Genomic DNA, 9848 nt, shown 5'->3' with positions numbered 1-9848 from the left:
GTATATTCTGTCCAGGTTTAGGGTGATCACTAGTGATTAGCCGCTTGTGGCCGAACTTCCCCGTATGGGAATTCCTGGATTGGTCTGTACGTTAACCATTAAAGGTGAAGCAGCTTCTCGGGTATTCAGCATAGCGTTTCTTCATTCACATGACGAAATTTCCACTACACTTCCCAGAGGACGCCACTTTACCAACACCACTCATGAGTAGTATTCAGTAGTAGCTCGTGGTGAAATCCTTTAATCGGTACCACGGTCCAATTTACATTTCGCCGTTTTTTTCTTTGTCCGAAGCTTTTCTAATGCAAACTACGTGAATTGTATTAGGCCGAATTCATGTATAGTATGTACATACAGACATATACACCAACGAGCAAACCTGCATTCACAAGTGTTGTGCATCTCAGTCCCTTAATGCCTTCTTATTATCGTGAGCCCCGGTCCGGATAACCGATTAATAGCCTGGTGCGCTTGGCCAAACCAGAAAAAAAGTCAATAAGCGTGAGAGCCGGCTGATCGATTGATCAGTGTCGTGTACAAGCGGATCGAATTAGTGGGAATAAGACCACAACTCATCTGTCAAGTACGAGTGAGGAACAACTAATGAAATCTGTCTTAACGAAAAGCGGTTATTTCATTGGCTGTTCAAAAGTTCCGTTACTTCCGAAGCCTGTTCTCCTAGTAAAACATTCTTCGTGAAATGCCTCATCTGGAGAAGTACCCACGCGGACTGCTCCTTCAACAGATCCGAAAATGGTTGTCCTAGGCACTTTTTGTTTGCTAATGGCAAGGTGCACATTCAGTGAAACGACAAACTTAAAGCAATTAGACTTGAGTTGTGAAATACGTTCGATTCATTTGACGACAAATTTGTGGAACTTGTGAGGTTCCTCCTAACTGGCTATTAAAATGCATTATTAGTCAGTTAAACCTCCGGAAATAGACAAGACCCCCTACTCGGATGACGGAATGTGCGGCACAAACCAGAATGATTTTAGATCTAGAACAAATACTCCGCTGTTTCTCATTTTGGCGAATTTCCTTAATGGCGCTTTTTGTTACACGCCCTAAACTTCACACATTACTCGAATATACTTTCCGATTCGAACTATCCTAATGATGAGGAAGACACATTGTTTGTTGTAAATCCTGAATGCGCGCTTACAAATGCGACAATGTCAAAACATCTATTTTTTAATTTGCGCTGAGGTTTTGTGAAAACCAGTGGCGTTGATTGCATCGAGCGCAAAGTAAGTCAGACTGGAACCATTGAAGAGTGTCACATGAGCCTCACTTAGTAGACCAATAAAATAATTTCCGAACCATCCTTCACCTTGCCACAACTTCTGGATTCGGTTGTCATTACTAAATCATAGAACCTACTCACAAAGTTGCCAGAAATTCTTCAGCAGCCCACGACCGGTTTCGCCCTTCTTGTTTTATACATGGATTTATACCGCTGTCAAGGCCATAGGACTGATAACTAACATTGTGAAGCCATGTTCCAACTACTGATTGCTTCTTAGTAACGACAGCTTCCGGATAAAATCTGATGAACTAGCAGCCAATCAATATAGCGTGAACCAAGTGCAAACGTCTGAGATGCAAGGACATTTGGATCGCGGGTTTTGCAGAAGAGTAAGTAATTCAATGCATTTTACTACCATTATCACTACTAGTGAGAGGAAGAAGGCAATCGCTGCGGAGTTATTTACAAGGAAATGCCAACTGACGGGTTACAGACCATTGAACAGGGATGCAAAACTCTAATTTGTATCTTACTTACAAAAACTGGACACCCATCTTCTCTCGAACGCGTCTTCTTGAATCTTCCTGAAGATTCGTTCACTCCAATCATTCCTCTCCCTTTTCAAAAGACTCAAAACCAAATCCTACGAACAACACATACTGATCGCGTGTCCCTCATCCGTAGTATCACCATTACACATCTCCACCATTTAAAGCTCGTGTGCATACCACTGACTTTCATTTATCTTCGTCAGGTCGCCTTCGGTAGCGGGTCTACTCGGCCGCTATTCGGGTGTATCATGCCACTTGCGAAGCTGTGTCTGGTTCACCATTTTCTATCCACGACCATCTTCAATGGTATAGACGTTCCCCCGGCAGTCAGTGACGACAAACGGGATTTGCCATCGGCCGCCTAGCTTCAACGACCACAGTCAACTCCTTCCAGCATTCTGGCGGTGCTTCCACTTGATCTTCATGCATATAGGGAATGTTATGACCTTCGTAATTGCCATATTCTGCCTGGTCCTTTCCTGAACGGCAGTCAAATTTTCTCGGGCTCATCTTCTTCCTTCCTCTAGCTCCTCCGGAGACAAGTGTGTTGCCGGCAACAACCCAATTTCCTGATCGACTGGAGGGCACGAATGTCGACCGTACATCAGCATAAGCGGGGGCTTGACTGTCGTTGGCTGTATGGAAGCCCAATAAACTAGCAACACCGTCGTCAAGTTCACTTTCCAGTTACCTCGTTTGGCCTTCAGCTACTCCTTGATCGTGCGATTTATACGTTTGGTTGGGCCATTTGTTTGAGGGTGGTATGGTGCCGTCCTCACCCGTCGGACACCCAGCTTCTGCAAACGATTCCTTAACTCTTCGCTCTCGAAACAAGGCCCTGATAGGAACATTTTTGGCACGTAATGGTTGGCCAGGATGTGATGCATTACCACTTCGCTGATTGTCGTCGCCCGCTGATTAGGCACGGCTGCAGCATCAATCCATCTCGACAGGTGTTCTATCATTATCACGATGTATTGATATTCCCACTGGTGTCACAGAAAGCAGCCCATGAGGTCAACTGACACGCAACTCGCCGATTTCTGAGACAGGAATGAATTCCATGGAATGGGTTGCCTCTGTCGTATCCGCGTTTATTATTTGGCAGCTCCCACAGACACCGCATAATTCATCAAATCACTTCTCATCCCGGGCCGGTGAGCCCTCTGTCGAAGTAAGTCGCACGTCTTGGTGCACCCTGTATGCGCCATTTCATAGCATTCGCCGATATGTCTCCGTCTCATGACGCGAGGTATCACCACAACAACCGAACCAATGGCGTTCCAGGAAGTTATTTCAGCTTCGTTCACCCTCAGCCGATCACAGTGGCTCTGGAACGTCTCTAATTCCTTGTCTCCTCCGTCCTCAATGTTCCTTCCATGCCACAAGGCGGCTGCAACCATTTGTAACACAAGATCCTGCCGTTGGAGTTGCACAACTTTGCGGGATCCAGTGTGACGATGACATCATTGACTCCAATCATGATCTTGGGGACCTAATCTTCAGCATCTGCTCTTGACAGCCAATCAGCGAAGTGGTTCTCCCTCCCTGGCACGTGCTGGATTGTGAAGTCGTACTTGTGCAACCAAAGTGTCTAGCGCGTGAGCTTTCCGCGAAGATCTCTGGTGGTCCTGATCTACTCAAAAGGTTGTGATGCGGTTCCACATGAAACGTTTGCCCAAAAAGATATGGCCTTCACTTATCCAGGGCCCAGACGATCGCTAAACCTTCCTTCTCAATTGTGAAATACTACTGTTCAGCGTTAGCCAGGATACGACTGACATATTTGATAACTCCATTCCTCTGCTTCAAGACCGCTATGATCCCGCAATCTCTGGCGTCCGTTGCAACAGTGAACATCTCTCCGACCATGGGCAGTTTGAGGGTCAATTGGTCGTCCTACATCCGCGCTATGACACGCTCAAAAGACGCATTTGCTTCTCCGGTTCAGTCGAATTTCCGATCCGGCCCGACCAAGTCGTACAGAGGTGCAGTGATCGTGTTGAAGTCCTTAACCCTCCGGCTGTGGCATGTTGCTCGTCCAAGAAACTGCTTTAAAGAATGCTTTGAATTGAGAATACCACAATACTTGATCTCCGCCAATATTTCGTCAGTGCGCTAACTTCACCGTGACCAAACGTATGACTCAGCGGTAACACCGAACTTCGTGCGAGCTGTGTCCTAGCCTCATTTATCCGCAGACCAGCCACTTGGTTCGCTGCAATCCAGCCCTCAAGTGTGTTCTATTTCCGAAATGCAGTACACAAGGATATCGTCCCCGTACATGGCAATATTCTGTAGTCCCTACGTTAAACCAAGCACTTAGCGCCGAAATGCGAATGATGCACCAGACAAACCAAACGGTATTCGTCAAAATTGATATTGGACTGCCCCAAACGTAGGCGCCGTTTTCTCTCGGTCCTCCGCCTTGCTAGGTAGTTGCCAGTATTCGGAGTGCAAGCCGAACACAGCGAAATATCGGAAATGCTGGGGGAATCGCAAATGTCCGCATTCGAAGGTAAAGCTACAACGCGATTTACGGTCAATTCATCCAAGTGCCGGAATGCTACGCAACAACTGTACTTTCCGTTCGCCCTCCATACAAGCACAACCAGGGAGTTGTACGCACTATTGGCCTCTGATTATGCAGTTATTTAAAACATCTTGGCTATTACTGAAGAGCCCGATTATGGCAAATATGAACATGCCGATTTCACATCGAAACACACAAGGATGTCATCTGATTAAACAGTTAGCACTAGATTTCCGTTCACTCCCAGCAAAGCGCGATACAACGACTGCTGAACGTCGGCAAAGAACGCGGCCGGGTCAGATCCAGGTGCCATTCTGACTGTCTTGAACCGCCTCATAGCCTCCAGCATGTCGGCCGACATGTCGATTTCCAATGCAAGGTCTTCCTTCGCGGCGGCCTAGTCCAACTCCCAATAGCATCGTCTGGCGGCATCCATGGGTTCATTAGTCCGGTCCCTGAGGAGGATCTCCAGCGTTGCGAACTTGCTCCAATCCGGCGGCATTCGCTGCCTCCTCGAAGTCGTCCGTGAAGGTCTGAAAATCCACATCTTCAAAAGGTTGTGGCCACGAAATCTTGATCCTTATCCTGGTCACCGCACCAACCAAAAGGAAGAAGGCCTTCCCTGCGGAGTAATTTATTACAGAATGCCAACTGACCAGTTGCAGACTATTGGACACAAAAGCAAACCTCTCATATGCATCTTAATTAGAAAAAGTAAGCATGCATCTTCCCTTAAACGCGTCTTGTCGAACTATTTTGGATATTCATTGGGAGTTGCTCAAGTCTAAGCAAATGGTACAAAGCAAGTCCACCGACTCCGCAAAGATCTCCATCGTCAAGCGAATTTACAGGAAGAGAGCATGTTACCCTCATGCCTTGGTTTCATTGGTATTCTCACCGTTACATCAGCAATCCATGAGTATATCAGAGGAAGAATGGTTTTATAAGTTGACTGGAACTTTCTTTTGATAAGTCGTCGCTCGTGGAGCCTGTCAAAATAATGTGACTATGTGAGTTGGTTTCTGTGATTGAAGGATGATTGGCGCTATATCCAGTGTAATCGGGAGCTAATCGCATTACTAATCAGAAGTTCTTGGTCCAACGTTTACCTGGTTGTTCCGTAGGCGAATTGAGGAAAGACAACGAGACTGATCTAGTGGAGGGTTTCCTCTAATCAACTGCAACAGACTATTTAAAAAACGGCTATGAAATTTTTCGCATCCGTGCTAAGGAGTTGGGCACAAAAAATTTCCTTTAAAAGCTTCAGCACATCGGAAGCTTCGGCATGCATAACATACCCTGATTCGACACACCGCACCGTCGAGTCAAAATAGGTCTTGAGATATCCATCTTCCGGATTCCAAAAGCCAGGTGAACTCGGGCATTTTTCGACCTGAAGCAGCACACTGCAATTTATGTTAGTAAAAAGAAGTCGATCAGCACAATACCAAATCAGCGGGATTGCCTGATCGGCCTTAATGTTTATATGTCTGAGTTTCTGAGGGGTAGATCACTTCAGTACATAAGACATGTCAAACGTGGCCCATTGAACCCGATGCTCGACGGTCGTACGACTAAGGGCTGACTCATCCACATCCGCAAGCAACGACTGGTAATCTGCACGAATCTCCACGAGAAAGCCAGCGCAACCGTTGACTTGTTGGCAGGATACTATGTCAAAAGCGGGGGAAATTATCACAAAACAGTGGTTAAAGGAATCACTGGATATCTGAAACTCCAAGTTACGTATTGACTGGTCATCAGATATACTAGCTAGGAGTTCGTGCATTGTTGAGTATTTGGGCATACGGACGCGCCGTAAGATAGAATTCTTATTTTAGCCTGAGCACATTTTGTGATTTACTTGTTGGTCACCTGTTGGTCACTTGTTGGCTCGCCCGGGTGTGCTCAATCATTTGTTGACACCAATCGGAGTGGATTAAACCTAATTCCAGTGTCAGTCGGGCATAGTTCGCACTTGTAACCTAGTTACGCAAATGAACACATAACCAAATGTTCGTGACTTATTTGGCGAAACCACGCCAATTATATAAGCTCCTTTCTGGCGAAACTCATAGCTTGTTCGTCGTTCGCTTTCGGTATGCCTAGCCAAGGACCCAAGGAAATGAAGAATGCCAAGAGTGCTCAGGCGGACACTAAATTTGCGCGCGTTCCGCTGTCATTAACATAGGAAGCATTATCACTGTGGAAGGTCAATACCTGCTGAAACCTTTGCAATCGATATTTTCTGGCTTGACTGAGAGATCAGCAACCAGATGATTAACAACTTGTAAAGTCACCTGATTCGGCAACGTCTCGACATATTTTCAGTGCTTGTAAAGGTCAAACAAAATGCATTTCACAGTTGCTTGTATCGGCATGTGTGCTGTGTCCGATTGTTTTAAAATGGTTCAATTTGCTCAGCCGCATTCACTTAAGTTCACATGTCTGACCCTCACAGCACTACAGTTGAACATAATCTGCTAAAATTCAAAGTGACAAAACTGCAGTTCTAAAACAGAACATAATAATAATCATAGTAATACTTCAGATGCAGCACCGTTTTGGTATTCAGCCGCCATATTGCCCGAGGAAAGCACAAGTTTTGGGCAATCGCTGGGTAGCCTAAGCCTGGAAAGGAATAGTTGAGAAGCCGAGGCAGCATTCGAAACGCGGTCAGTAATTTTGAGCCTTAACCAACAGATCACTCTGAGCTCCTAAGCCAAACTGAACTCCCGGAAACAAGTTTCTAAGTCGCAGCTGAAGTGTAACCTTCGTCCGAGAGAGACTGACAACAAAACGCGAGTGGCATCGGTTACTTACCAGATCTTGCAGCGTCTACAACGTGCGTGAGTTTCAAAGAACACTTGTAAAAATATGTGAAGGTTGCGGGATGTTTTAGGACTACGAATAAATACAGTCAATGCTTATCACTTTACACAAAAGTTTTCTGTGTTGAATCCAGGGTGTATTGAAATCTTGGATGTGTAACTACGGGACGGTCGTTGTCACTGCTCACTTAGATGTCGGGTCTTTTTTTAGTATTTAGTCGTTCAATGTTTGCCACCTTTCTGGATGTGACTGTAAGTTTTTCCAAGAGAGCCTTGATTCTGTACATGGATTTATCGTTCTGAGAATTTGATAGGAGGCTGCGTTTGTTGCGCGGGTCATCAAAACATCAAACATATCATTGTAAACTACTTACACTGCTTGAGTAGGCGAAAAAGTGGATCAATTTGGGTATTCAGTTACGCATGTCATCTAGTTTTCGAAAACTTCCGCAGCTGCATCGGTGACTATGGAGAGGCAAGTTATCGCAAACCCTTGCATGTGCTAATTATTTTCATGTGGCCTTGGTTAGGTATCGGCGCTCCCGTGATCGCTTTTTAGGGCAGTTATTTTTGGAAACCATTACGTTGCAACCTAGCAACACAAGCTTACTTGTGAAATCACACTGTTTTTTCGTACACCACGCTCCCCTTAAGTTAACGTGAGCTTTGTACCAATTGACGGCATCCTCTGTCACCTGCCGCATGTATTATACAGTGGTTCGGCAGTGAAACGGTAGACAAAGTTTAGTGACTTGATACAATTCGGGGATGACGTTAGTTACGAATATCTTTGACTATGGACAAGGTTCATTTGGTGAGAGGGCATGTTCCAACCAAAGTCCACATTTATGCTACCAGAGGAAAAACCGCATAAAGGTCATTTTTGCATCATTCCCTCATCCGCGTAGTGAATGCAAGAATGAATGTTGAGAGGACTTATTCCACCCAAAGTCCACATATATGCTATGAGTCGAAAAATGCACAAAGGTCACTTTCGCCTCAATCCCTTATCAGCTTAGAAAATTCGAGAATGAAAAGCCTATTTTTCAAAACCATACTCAATCAACTGATAATATAATCATTTGTTTACTTCTCAGAAGGCACTGCGTTCCACGCTGAGGTGGTATGAAACAGCATGAACGTGAACAGATTCCAATACAAGCGAGATATTATACGTTTCAGAAGGGGTTGGTAAACAATCGGCAGTTTTTATTTGGCCCACTTTTCGCTTTTGACGGGCCAAGTGAGCTGGTCGCCAAATTGGCTGGGTTATTAGACAGGCGGGGAACCCATCAGTGAGCATCCTTCATATCGTCACACTAGGTCAGCGTTGAGTGTGAAGTAAGGCTCTTGTGGTTTATTGTGGTTGTCAAAATCTTACGTTGGTGAATCATAGGAGTTTCAAATAAAATCCGATCGGGTTTGGTTCGTTCATCTATCACATTTGGGTAGTGATTCACCTCGGTTTCCACTGGTAGAACTTCCTTGGTCTTTGTGGGGTTGTCAGTGCTCTGAGAATTTAATTTGAGCCGGTGGGTTGAGGTCAAGTGGAATTCAGGTGATGAATACTGTTGCATCTGATGACCGCACACCAACACGTGTCAGCATGACTGATCCAAAACCGTTCTCCCGAGGCTTGCCAGTTCCACGCCTTTTATTCTCTAACACCGGGATGCCTAGCGATTTGCTTTCCAGGGTTAATGCGACGTGGACCGTGGTCCTCGCCTCGAAACCTCAGCACTTATAAATCAATTTTGTGTCCCGTATTCCGTGCGTGTTCCGCAATCCCTGATTCCTTCAATAACGCATGATATTCATCCGCGTTTCTTGGTGGCCTGTTTTATTCTACTACGCTCTCCGATTCTAATGTGAAGTGCCTTGGCCGTCTGTCTTATACAGATATTGGTGCAGTCGTTACACTTAATTTTGTGGACGATATCCCAGTTAATGTTTGCCGGGAGTCAATGCTCTAACTGCCTGAGTGCAGAGCCCAACATTTTCCTTCGCTGGGAATTTGCCATTATTTAGCCTTGTTTAGAATTCTTCGAATGGCCTCGGATGTCTCTTGTTTGTATGGAATAACAGCGATCTCGATCTGGTCTCTGTTGAGAGTATTGGAGATTTCATTGCTAATCCTTGTTCTTGAGTATAAATCACTGTGTCAAAAAACGGAATGGGTGTGACTCACTCATGCTTCTGCAACTACCGCTATTTTATCAGCCGTAAGCTGTGTCCGTTCTGAATACATGGTGTCCGCAGAAAACTGTCACTTGGCTATTACTGAAGAGCCCCATTTTGGCAAATATGAACATGCCGATTTCACATCGAAACCTACAAGGATGTCATCTGATTAAACAGTTAGCACTAGATTTCCCGGTGAAGCGTTTTAAAATACCGGTCAACAGTCTGGCCGGTTCATCCGGTAAATAACCGATTACATCTGCTTTCTGTCTAGCTGGAACATTTAGTTTATGGATATTCGGGAGGCCGTAAATTCGGAAGGAGATCGACCACCTGGTCCAATCACACACTGGAAGAAAACTCGATGATGGACGTGCGAATTGCGACACTTTCATCCTGGTTGCGGCAACCCAGCATCTAGCAAGAACCCACTGAATTGCCACAGTGAGAGGACAGCGCTTGATACGAGGCGGTATCTAGTCAGTTCCAAGCGCACATCATTA

The 9848-nt window shown here is 45.4% G+C and overlaps 1 protein-coding gene across 1 annotated transcript in view; it reads right to left on the bottom strand.

Moving 5' to 3' along the window:
- The window catches only part of T265_10493 (hypothetical protein), a gene marked incomplete at both ends in the record, with an annotated part of 5394 nt that extends 3536 nt beyond the window's left edge, over positions 1-1858 (bottom strand). The window contains one exon of the mRNA XM_009176876.1: positions 1787-1858. Coding sequence (XP_009175140.1) covers positions 1787-1858 — 72 coding nt within the window. The remainder of the gene's footprint in view (positions 1-1786) is intronic.
- Between the last annotated feature and the right edge of the window lie 7990 nt (positions 1859-9848).

This window comes from Opisthorchis viverrini (genome assembly GCF_000715545.1).
Source record: "Opisthorchis viverrini unplaced genomic scaffold opera_v5_370, whole genome shotgun sequence".
NCBI lineage: Eukaryota > Metazoa > Platyhelminthes > Trematoda > Opisthorchiida > Opisthorchiidae > Opisthorchis > Opisthorchis viverrini.
The sequence above is the reverse complement of the archived record's forward strand: the minus strand, read 5'-3'. Positions and strand labels throughout refer to the sequence as shown.